The 12,566-nt window shown below is 44.0% G+C and overlaps 1 protein-coding gene across 1 annotated transcript in view; it reads left to right on the forward strand.

Annotated features, from left to right (window-relative positions):
- Nucleotides 1-1,757: 1,757 nt before the first annotated feature.
- LOC135904108 (uncharacterized) overlaps nt 1,758-12,566 on the forward strand; it is a 48,611-nt gene continuing 37,802 nt past the window's right edge. Inside the window, exons 1-3 of the mRNA XM_070530752.1 lie at nt 1,758-1,819; nt 3,085-3,242; nt 9,307-9,378. Coding sequence (XP_070386853.1) covers nt 3,206-3,242; nt 9,307-9,378 — 109 coding nt within the window. The 5' untranslated portion in view covers nt 1,758-1,819; nt 3,085-3,205. The remainder of the gene's footprint in view (nt 1,820-3,084; nt 3,243-9,306; nt 9,379-12,566) is intronic.

Below are 12,566 nucleotides of genomic sequence, written 5' to 3' on the forward strand. Positions count from 1 at the left end.
TCTATGGCGAAACAGCGTCAATCTCTTCTTTCGCGAAGTGGGAAATGAGACTTTTCAAATTTTCAAAGCCGGACAAGTTTACTTCTGAAGAAAAAAAATACACACCCACACACATACACCCCGCCAAGCTGGTGTGGCATCGCGCAATGGAATTTTTGAAGATAAATACAGAACGGCAGAGCCGCGTAGCACATAAGTGAAAAAATTCGCGACCACGCCTAGCACAAACCTAGACGTGGCAGAAAAAATAATGCGCTTTAAACCAGTGTTGTTATTCGCAAAATTGTTCTCACACTAAAATTGTTCCTAAGAGCATATATGTTAGCCAATGGTGATGTTGGATTCTATTTGTTTATTTATTATTGAAACATTGTCTGGGATGAAAGGGCTAAACGCAGGTGTAACTGCCTGACGAAGTCCGCCCCCCCCCCCTCTCTTTCCCACCCGTACATTGCTCATATACAGAGATGAACAAGTACACAAACGAACAATAAGGAAGTGTAAAGTTTAAATCACTGCAAACGGCAATCAAAGAAAGACAAGAAATTATGCTCGTTTGTAATTTTTACGTGCATCCTTCTCTGTAACGCGAAGCAGCCAGCAATAATTCAGACAAACAATATGGCGTCCAGAAATCGTGCAATACCTTATGCAATAATTAAAAAAAATATATAGAAAAGACTAATATGACCACAGCAAGGGCGCTATAACGCAAAGCTAGTCCAAAATTTTCTATTCCAGTTCGGCAATCAGCCTTCCGCTATCGGTCGAAAACTTTTTCGGACCATTCCCATTTCTCCTGTCTGTCAGGCGACGTCAGGCCAAAACTACCATCTGATTATGAGGCACGCCATATTGGGTGACCCCGGATTAATTTGGACCACCCGGGGTTCTTTACCGTGCACCTAAAGCTAAGTACGCGGTTGTATTCTACATTTCGCCTTCGTCGAAATGGGGCCGCCAGGGCCAGGATCTGATCCCGCGACATCGTGCATAGCAGCCCAACACCATATCCACTAAGAAACCATGGAGGGTCATTTAATCTTTGTGCTTCGGCATTGCCTCTTTGCCCTTGGAAGCAGTAATATACATAGGGGATCGCATAAAAACAATACGATGGCTATTTGTCAGGACACAGTTTTCGTGAAAGAGGTTTCTCGCTTGTGACAGTTACAATAGTTAGCTCCGTGGCCGGATGAAGTCTGGGTTTCAAGTCACTGGCTGGCATGTTTCTTTATTTGTTTTCTAGAATAAACAAATTAGTATAATGCTTTTGGGCGGACCAGAGTCAACTTCGGTGCAAGAATACGTGAGCACCATGAACTTGTTTTGTTCGGGTGTTAGTGTTATGTTTGTTAAAAAATGAATGAATGGAAATTCGATGACTTATTTATAGTGCGAAATATTACAAAAGATACGCCCGCATCATAGAGTTCTGTGAAAATACACAAGTATCCCAGAACTAATGCACCTGGGAATAAAGACATGCTTAGAAGGTTGCTATCAGCGCAACCAGCTGACAGGCAGATGAAACATAGATAACATCTTCCCTCACTTCCCTCCCTCGGAATAGATAAATTAATTCAGTCCCCAAAAATAAAAGAGGCACCCAGGTGTTAAATTTGATGCAGAGGTTATCTGAAGCAAGTCGATAACATCAAAAGAGTTTTCGTTTTTGTTTGACAAAGTTTTCTTCGAAAACCTACATTCCGCTTGGATTGCAATTGCTCAACCTATCGCATTAAATTTCAGTAATGCTGCGCTTTGTAGTGAAAACAGTTCTAGCCAGTGCCAAGTGAACTGCGTCTGGAGCAGTGATGTGAGTTCAAAAGAAAGCAGGGTAAACAAGTACCTTTCATAAGCTGACGAGAAGATTCTGTTGATGCGGGAGGCAAGAGGATATCTATAGGTCGAGTGCTTTTAATACGACCGAGTCGGATTTCTTTCTAGCTTTTTTCATCTAAACACCTTCGACTGCGTTGGCTAAGTACTCTATTTCATTGAAGGACTACTTCACTGCTTAAAGTTGAGCAATGCGAAGCGAAGTGCGGAGCCCGCGTTTTCTTGATCCTTTTCCCCGACGTCTGTAAAGACCTTCGTGTTTTCGTCGCAGACCAATCGAACGAGAAGAGATTCGGGTGCCTTCCCTAACAAACGTTCATTCAGAACTTCATAAGCTACGACAATAGTGGTAATGTGGAGAGTGAACTGAACAAATCGTATTGATTCATGTAGAAAATATAGATGTAAAACAGACAAAGAAGAAGGGAGTGAAAGCAACTCGAGCGCTTTTGGGGTGTGATAAGGTATAGGAGGTGTGATTAAGCACTTATGGTCTGTTCTCTCCCTTTGTTTCTGCCTGAATTTTGCGCTATATTTTCTGCTTGTGAAAACTGTGTACCGCTTAATGAATCAGTTTAGTAACGGATGGAATATTCGCGCATAGGTCTCCTTATTGAAGCGGACAGAAACTACATGTTGCAACAAGTCTCTGATTTCTTTCTCTGAATCGACACCTTTGTACCTATTAGCTGGTGGTCCACCATGAATTTATACACCGCAGTTGCACAAGATCTGTTTTATTCAACAGCTGCGCCTATGTTCGAATGATCGTTCATTCAGAGAGATATATGTATTTGATGCACAGAAAAGAACGACGAAAACTTTGAGTCATCTTTATTGAAAAGAGATTGGCCTTGGAACATTGCGCTCTATGAACTTAAGTAGTAAGGAACGGTTATTTTTGTTTTGTGTGTGTGCGGTTAATTGTGCGCCAGTCGGTGGTAAACTTGCAGTGCCAAAATGAGCAGGCTGGTTTCTCAGAATAGTTTCTAAAATAGTAAGATAGTTTTTCCCTCTATGCTTCAATATAATTTAAATATTTTATATAAGTGGACCATGTCACGAAGTGTATACAAAACAAATAAAACCATGAGATTACTAAAATGTTCTTTCAGACAGTTTTTAGTGCCTTCCTTTTTTTCCTTTTTTGTACACTTACACCTATGAGTACCCTATGTCTATTGTATATTGCCGGTTGCATGGTTTTCACCTTTGGCAAATGTGTTTCTTCGAATCACACAGCTTTGCTCATTCGTATGAAGACAAGTCGAGCAATCTGACGCGTCAGCACCTACATTACTACTGTCCACTTGGGGAGCCAGAAGGACACGTTTCCTCTGGCGGACGTGGAGAATCGGACAGGATGGAAAGTCATCAGCACCAGCGTGGACAAAGAAGAAGTAAGCTTGGTTCTTTTTGTGCCGCCTGTATACTGCAGTATGTATAGGCAGAAAAAGAAAGCTGAATACATAGATAATATGCTATATTTCACAATGATAGAGTTAGAAGTGCAGCGCTGTGGCTTTGTTTCCTTCGCGTTTCTTCTGTCTCTTGTTCGCGTCGTAGGGGACGTGATTTTGCTATCTAGAGTGCTTGCGAAGCTTAGCAGAAAGTACCCTCTAGCAAGTAGTGGTGTACACGCCTACGCTTGGAGCTTATGTAATTAGGCGGGTTGTTGGTTGACACCGTCTACAGCTTTCACTCCGCTGCCACATTTTCCCGAAATATTTTGAAAGCATTTCACAATAGACATGGACAAAATGCCTGCTGTACTTGAAGAGCGTGGTGTAATGTCGCGTTATTTCCGATGTTTTTGATTGTCGAAACTAGTTACGATTGTTGTTCAGAGATTCCGATCATGCGTCCTCAGCGAAATGGCCACGTATGAGTAAGGCACCTTTAGTCCTGGGGAAATCCATAAGGTGGTTGAAGTTTCATGAAAGTAAGAAAGTGTCGCTCACCTCAGAGAAGATCGCGAGAAGTTTTAATGGAAACAAATACGGTTTCTTGAAAAAAAAGCGCTGAAGTTGAAGAAACGTTTGTCGTAGTTCGTGAATCGAACCCGGGACCAATGCCTTTCTATTTAGTAGCTTCGTGATAATGTCATGTTGGTGGCTACTTTCAGTGGGGAACGAAGCCACATGCATTTCGGGCCACAGTCACTTTGGAGCCAACAAAATTCAATGAAAAAAGCTGATAGGTTTCTGTAGATATGTAACCATCAAGTGGTTACGACTTTCTGGTACCGAACATAGTGTCATAAAATTGGCTCCTGGCCTGATAACGGAAGTTAAAGTGTTCGATTTTTCTCTTCTCGGAGTGACGTCCCGTAATGTCATCAGAAGGCCAAATGTGAGGCTACATTTTCGCAATGTTGTCAACCCTTTGATAGCGAGGCAAGTCAGCCTCTTCTTCCATAACCACATAAGGCGGAAGAAAATGATAACTTTTATTCGGAAGAATCGCGAATTTCACCAGTTCATGCCGAAGCTTGTTAGCATTTAGTGTTGTTGCTTGACGAAAAATTAACTTTGCCGCACCATTAACATGATAGAAGCAACCAGATGGGAGTTACTTTTCCGCCCAAGGTAAAGAATATTATATGTGACTTCCACTTGTCGTATGCTTAATAGATTGCCGTCATTCCTTGGCTAATTGCCCTCCGACAATTAAACTTTTAACACTTTTCGAAATCATCTCTTACACTCTAGAATGTGGCTACGTTTAGTTGCCTGTTCGTTGTTGGCATGGTTTAAATTTTTTTTATAATTCTCGTAACTTCGCTGCACAATCTCTGCCGTTCGCTTTAGGAACTTACTCTTATATCCACCTGAAGCAACGTTGCCTTTTGTGTGCGGAGTAATAGTCAATGGAGAGCGATTTCTCCTAAGTCAGCACAGGGTATTGAAAAGACCGAGCAAAGATTTAATTGGATCAGCCGCGAGCCGTAATAATCGGAAGTGCAATCTGTCCGTGTCACCTTCTACAATTACCGGGACGACCGACATGGTTCAAACAGTTAGTTTATAGCAACCGATTTGCACTTATCGAGCACAGTAGCTCTAAGTCTTTAGTAGCCCGTCTGTTATGCGCCTGTTACAATCAACAGTGACACTAGCCTCGTACCACAATTAATAATGCACTGAGTAAATTTATCGACTCCCGTAATACCAGACTACCGTTCCTGGCAGATTTTTGTATCGGTATTTAAAAGGCTACGTGCTTATGAATATTTGTATCCTCAAATTAAAGGGTGTGATTTAGCGGCAGTGATAAGCAATCCATTGTAACGGTTTAAATCCAGCCAAGCAAACCCCGCAATTTAGGCAGCTCCTATTTACGCTGCCTTGAGATATGAATGTGTACAGGAGTAAGGGTTTCTCGAGATCGCAGCACTTAATCTGTTTCGAGAATGGTGGGCACATATTACAAAACGTGCTGCTACAAAGCGGCAGCCGCTGTCTTGGTGCGGGTCTCCCGATTCGTGGCTATTTATATCGTTGAACGTGGAAGAAAAATTGCGCGTCACGACCATCGTCGGCACGCAGACACGCGAGGCATATTTCAGTATGACGGAAATTCTGGCTCAAACTCGGAGGCATATATTGTGCTTTAGCGTATTGTACCTCGTTAGAGTGTGTGCGAAGTGATTTGTCACTCTGAAGATAGCGAGGCTTTTTTTGTACTCGTCCGACGCTGGGTCATTGCCGGAATGGCAATACGTCAAAGTAATTATCTTGAGCTGTTCCGGTTTATCTTGCTTGGTTTCCTGCCGGCGACTAGGAAATTCGGGTTTGCGGCGTTATACACCAAGTGCAATCAGAAATGCATATAAAGTTTCTTCTGATACTTTAAGAAACAGCTGCGGCTTCCTGAATCAATTGTTTGAGAAGTGGCAATCCTAGATGCTTAATTATCAGCTTCTAATTGTACAATGGAGGTAACGTACGTGGACGAGACAAAATTTTGCTCGTGCAATCGCGGTAAAAAATTTAGAACTTACTCTTCAAATAATATTTTTTCCACAACAAGTCTCGTGGCAGATGCGAGGAATGCAGGCTTCAATCACGGCTTAAATTATATGTGAAGACTCATTCGTTCCATGTATCCAAAGTCAGAAGTACGCGCCACTCGTAAATTTGTTTTCTCTGACGAAGGCTCTTAATAGGCCTATGTACATAACGGGAGACACAACTTTATTGTGATCATATTGACACTTGTGCTTGTCTATCGTTCTCCAGCGACCGCTGTTCACCACCTAACAAATATTAAACGTTATCGCTCAGCGCAAGACGCACCTGCATGATTTGGAACTTAGTGTGAACGTAGTGTGAACATAGCATTATGCTATGTTCACACTACGGTCGTAACGCGCGTAACAGCTCTTTCGGCATATCGAACGTAACGGCTGTAAAAAACGTTACGGCAGTTAAGCCGGCACCTTTGTTCACATTTACTGCTGCGTAAATTACGGCTTTTACAACAGGCCAATCAAATTTAGAGCTGCAGAATCGACGTCACCAGCGGTCCAATATGGCTCCTGTCAACATGCGAGCGCTGTCCGAGCTCGAAGAAATTCACGCTCAAAACAAACTTGTAGTGATGTATTCAATCGCCCGAAGACGACGAAGGCAACGCAGAAGGGTTTGGGTGCGGCAAGTATTTATCGACAGAGCAGTGGACGGCGATTTTCACAACCTTTTCGCCAAGCTCCGAGTTGGTGACGCTGCGATGTTTCACAACTTCATGCGCATGTCGCCCCAGCAGTTCCGCTTCCTTGAAAACCTAGTGAGACCACTCATCGAAGTTCGGAGCACGCATCTGCGGCCATCGATTTCCTCGGCGGATAAACCAGATGAACTGAAAACAGTCTCGCTAGGCGCACTGCAAAAATTTTCACGAACACAGCCAATCGTGCGCACGGAATGGTGGAATGGCACTTCCCGCGCCCGGAGCTGTCTGCAGACGGAAGGACGGAAGTGTCGTCACCGGTTGTTGAAAGACGAAAGCTTATCGATCATTGGCTGTGTCGCAACGGTCGTAACATAACAGTCGTAAATGTTGCCGACCCTTTAACACTCTCACCCACGATTTTTGCGAGAATTGCGCACGTTGGCACCTTTACGTTCGCAGTCTGAACTAGACGCATACGCTTGTTGCGCTTCCGCTTACGTATGTTACGAAAAATCGGCGCCTTACGAACGTAGTCTGAACATAGCATTACCCGAAAGTTATCGTTCATTCTACCTGTTGTGTATGTCCTCGACGAACCATGAATTATCATATTGCATGTACGACACGAATTGTCTAGTAGTTTCTGGAAATCACGTGGGAACCATTGATTACGCCAGAGCCTACGACCTACGATGCATAAAAGCCGACGCGCTTGACCCGCTGATCAGATTTTCGATGATCGCCGACTGTATTCGCCGCTATCGTTGTGCTTTGATTGTAACTAGATTTTGTGGGCCCAGGTTCACCCAATAAAAAGTTCAGTTATTCACAGCTTCGCTACTGTGTTCTTCCCCGTCACTACTATGTGACAAAATATGGGAATCCTTTAGTAGACTTTGTTACAAGGGCAGAGAGCGGCTGCAGAGTTCGTACCTGCCAAGAAATATGCGCGGGTTGAAGAGCTGCTCAGTAAAAATGAAAGGGATCAAAAGGTGTCATGCCGACGTAGTCGGCGTGAAACCTTTTGGATCTAAAGCCTGGATCTAAAGCCTGGACCTATAGCCTGGATCTAAAGAGCAAAGAATATTGAAGAAGGAGCAGGAGGGGCAGCGAAGGTTGTACTATATGTATGAAGGTTTGCAAGTGGTCGCTGCAGCGGTTGAGGTGAATTAGGTCACCTTGAAAAAAACTGCATGCCGCCACACAGAACCGCAGCAAACTGGACCTGAGAAACAGTGAAAGTGAACGGACAAAGCTGGAGAACAGGAACCGTTTCGAAGGAGAAATGAAGGAAACGGAAGAATATGATAAGCGAGCACAGAAACATGTTACAGGAAAGTGGACTAAAGAAGAACACGAATAAAGCGAAACTGTCAATATGAGGCAAAAAATATACCAGTCACGTAAACATCGGATGGCAGGGGACGGTTGTTATCAAAGTGTGTGTACTGATACAACTTCGCGGGATTCCTGGATGCGAAAATAATAATTATTGCCGGCGGTCTTCTTGAAATCCTTCTGCGAGAAATCACTTTTTCCTTTTTTTCTTTCCTTTAATTTCCTTTATTTTCTTGAAACCACGACCATTACTTCGCGATGAGATACGAATCGCCTGACTGTTGTTTTTACCTTGTGCGTTTCTGAGGAAAAAGAGTAATTATGATCTTTTTTATTAGTCTTCCTTTCTGTTCCCGATTTGCGCATATACGAATGTAGTTTAGTATGAGATGAACGGTCGCTATGAGTATAAATTCAGTACCACAGACGTGGAAAACAGGCATTGATACGTCGCCCTTACATTCCATTGTCACGGCTCCAATAGCTTCTGAATAACGAAGGCTGGCCCATAACTCAGAACTGCTGCGTTAGTCAAATTGCGGCTGTTCTTTTATTAACCAAGCGAAAGCTTCATAGTTAAAGTAATAACTTAGGTACAATGTGCTACAAGTGTATTTCCATATTCAGAAATATGAATACTACGCACGCAACACATAGTGGGTAATAAATGCCTGAATAGGCAAACTATCTAAGTAATACAAAGCATGTGTGTTTAGTAACGGTTAGCCTCACGTTCTTTTGTTCGTTCTTTTTTTTTCGCTTTCCATTACAATTTCGTTTCCAGTCGTGCACATTCTAGAGCGATGTCTGGCTTTCCCACCTAAAGTTTTCATTGAAGTTGATGTTAGCGAAATTTAATAAGTAATTTTGACTAATTCTGCAATCAGAATACAGGTAACAGTGTGACTTGATCTATAGGTTATCAAGCGACAGGCTATTGGTCACGTCATGCTACAATGCACCGGCAAAAACCTTTGCCCAAGTTAGGTGAACCACCGCAAATAACAAAATCAAGGTATTGTAAGTTTATACTTGCTTGCTTAGTTCCAGTGCCCACGCCCACGCTAGGGGACAAATTCACTAGTTGAACACAGATAGCACCTGACACTATTTTTTTTTTTTTCAGTGCGAACCAAACGCTCTCAAACGCCATTCGCATGCATCTGTTGGCGAGTGAAGTGGATGTCGGCACACTTTTAGTGTAAGCCTATACGCTTATGTTTGTTGCGGCCCGGACAGGCCATGTGCGCAGGGGCGCCTTTGTCCGCTACTTCGCTTTGTGGTTTGCCGCGGCCTTCAAAGCCGCCCTTTGTATACCGCGCGCCGATGTTGTGTTTATTTCTACTGCGGTATGAGGCCCCACCTATCAGGAACGGTGGAAATAGGAAATGACTCCCCGAGTGAAAATATTTACGTTTACTTATAACATTTTCTTGCAATTTCCCGCTGAAGACCCCGAGCAACGGCCGACGAAACGGCAGCGAGCCGTAAGCATCGGCATCGCACCGTCTCCAGAGACTCACGGTAAGGCGATGTTCAATCTGAAAAGTTTTTCAGTCGCTGTCGGTGAATCTGTTTCCCGGCTGACCGGCTAAAAAAAAACCCACCTTCTTTACGTTTTCGTTTGAAGGCGTAGCTTCGAAATGGGAATTAGGAGACGACGATAAGCAGCCGGTCGATTGCAGACCTAAAACACCTCCTAGATACCTCTGAGGTAATAACTATAGTTCATTAAGTTGGCTTCTCAACCATATTTATCAAGCTGTTTCGTGCATGAAAACATTGTGACTGTCGAATGAACCGATACCTACCTCTAAAATATTTAACCAATATATGGAAGTCTATATTTAACTCTGATTTTTATAGACTGAAATAGTGGGGAAACTTGGGGGAGTTGGTTGACGGTGCTATTTGACAAGCAGCAGAGCCAAAAAGGCGAGGATCCCTTTTTCTTCGCTGCTGCTTGTCAAGTATGTGTACGCGCTCCAAGATAACTTACATAAGCTGTGTAAACTCCATAACGTCTTGCGGATTTAGTATATCAGTAAATCTGTTGTGTGTTGAAAAAAATGTATAGGCATACACTTCTAAACAATTATGAGCGCGAGCTATCGAAATAATTTGTAGAAATAACAGAAACAATTCAGAGAGGCAAAAAGCCCTGATGATCGTACGTGTACAAACACTCTACGGACCGTTTCAATTTGTGTTTGTGAAGGAAGAGAGCACAATGAGAATGCTGAAGCACCATTGTTAAATCAGATTTGTTCATTCTAAACACTGTAGGCAGACTGGTAGGAATTAGTATAGGGGAGGTGGGGGGAGAGGAGAACGTAAAATCCGAGGTGCGGGCTGTCTTTTATTGCGAAAGCAATACTGCTCGCACTTTCGGCCCATCGGTGGTCGTTGCGCCTCCTTACGCAGCTGCGCGTCACGTTACCGTGTGACGTCTCTCCAGACCGAGAGACACGGCCCCAGCTAGCGGCATCGATGGTGGAGGCGAAGCCTTGCGTACCGCTGCTGCGACGCTACCGAGAGAGGGCGCTCGCTGGTGTGACGTCACGCTAGGAGGATAAATGGGGCTACAGCTCGGCTCCTCGCAGTGGTCGGCGCGCTGCCTTGCGCTATGTCGGATGAAGTATAGCCGTAAGTTTAACAAAGTGCACTCATGTCCACACCATCAGCCGAACTAAGGCGCAGCCAAGGGTATTGCTCTCGCAATCTTCCAGGCTTAACCAAGCTAAGCCTTCAGCCAATTTTTTTTTTGTACGTTTAATAGAAATAATGATTCGCAGAAGTCTTTCTCAATAACTTTTTTTCTTGCCTTTTCCCAAGCACGGTGCTAAATCTGGAATTCACGAAGAATTGGTCTTGCTTACTCAATTTTCTGAAGCCTTACTTGAACCTCGTGTATATTGTGCTGCGCGGGGACTGTGAATCGCGGCGCGTATGTTGGTAACTTTGCGGTATCGAAACAGATATACATATTACTGTGCATATAGGTTCATTTTATTCAACAGTGTAGTCGAATCGTCCCATGCCGAGTCGTCCCGATAAGGGAAAGCATTGCATTGTCTTTCAATTTCTTGAGACACCTCGCTGAAGTAAGTTGGACTAGCCTTAATTAATTCAGCAACCGAAAAAAAAAACGCAAAGTGCTCAGATACCCTCATTACAAAGGATCGCTTTATACGAAACATTCTTTTATTCGAAGTTTTTTATGGGTCCCGAGTTCGTGCATCTTAGACTGGAGTATTGAAGCTCAGTGGTGCCAGACTGCGCTTAGTACGTAGTGCGAAGCGGCAAATCCGCAAAAGACCACACACGGCCTACACGGTTGACCTTTACGTTCCACGTTACAAATCTCTAGACGAAAAAAACGCTGCGAGCGTAACATGATGGTGTGGCGGCAGCTCCTTAGACCTAACTATCAAGCGATGGTAGCTGACAGACGAGGCTGCTGCTAAAGGACGCCAGCATAAGCTTTTCGCTGTCATGTCCCCACTTTCGAGCGTGGATGTGTTTTACAATATGGGGCCCTTATAACATAAAACTATTTCAGTGTGTTTTTATTGCAATCTCCTGGCTCCAAATTTACGTAACCATCGGCGCAAGCATCGGGCGGCAGCCCACAATATTCGTTGAAAAGGCCAAACAAACGCTCTTTTCGTTCATAGAAGGTCACTTTTGTTTGCTTTCAAGGCCAATAGAATTGCCTAGATTGAACGGTTTTTCTTATCTAATTGGCGGACAAGACACGAGGAGCACGCTGAAGTGGAGATGGTTTCGCTGGAGCCGAGCGAGCGCAGTGAAAGCAGATAACCAGGTGAGGAAGGTGGTGCCGTCTTCGGCGACTGGTCCGTTTCCCCTTACTTAGCTTGCGGTGGCTGGTCAAAACTCGCGGCGCCATGCCACGGAAGGTTAAAATGCCGGTAAAATTGGGTCCTCAGCGATGAGGAGATGGCAGAGCGATGTCGTATGCGTGCCAAAAGGGCTGCCTAACGTCATACTGCCACACAATAAGCTTTATTATGCGCAAATAAATGCATTCTCCTCGGCAGCTCTGTGTAGCCAGCGCCAGAGCGATCATCGGACAGCCATCGTTTATTGCTTTCGGAACGGGGAAGTCTCCAACTGTTCAGAAAAAAAAGTTTACTTCGTCATAATAATGTATTGTTAATGCGCACAGGTCACTTTGGCGCGGTGAGTTAGTTTTGGGAGGGCGCGCGACAAACAAGTGGGCGCGGCCGAAAACTTTGGCCAGTAGCAGAGGGCTAATGGCGAAAAAGGTGTCCAATGAGAAATAATTATTTTTGTTTTGGTCTGTCTAATCGTACATAATCAGTGTGTGTACGCCATATCAGATGCATAGTTTTTGCTGTTTCGTGACATCGCGTGATAGACAAGCGAAGTGGAAGGTTGCCCGAAAATTGTTCGGCCAGTCATGGAGGGCTCAATGCAAAATTGGATTAGGAACAGTTAATGATGACTTTACGTTATGGCGTCCACGGTTTACAAATTCTCGCATGGTTGGAGTGCATGTGCCGCACTAGTATGACTGCTTTAGAGACCCTCCATTCCCAACTAAATAGCTTCATTATGACTTCGAATGCGACATTCTTCGGCATGCGGTAAAAACCAGCTAGATCATAAGACCATTTTCAGAGACAAATGTTCTTGGACCATGGCCCCATGCTTCGCGGTCTTACAAA

Source organism: Dermacentor albipictus, chromosome 1 (assembly GCF_038994185.2).
Source record: "Dermacentor albipictus isolate Rhodes 1998 colony chromosome 1, USDA_Dalb.pri_finalv2, whole genome shotgun sequence".
NCBI classification, from domain to species: Eukaryota; Metazoa; Arthropoda; class Arachnida; order Ixodida; family Ixodidae; genus Dermacentor; species Dermacentor albipictus.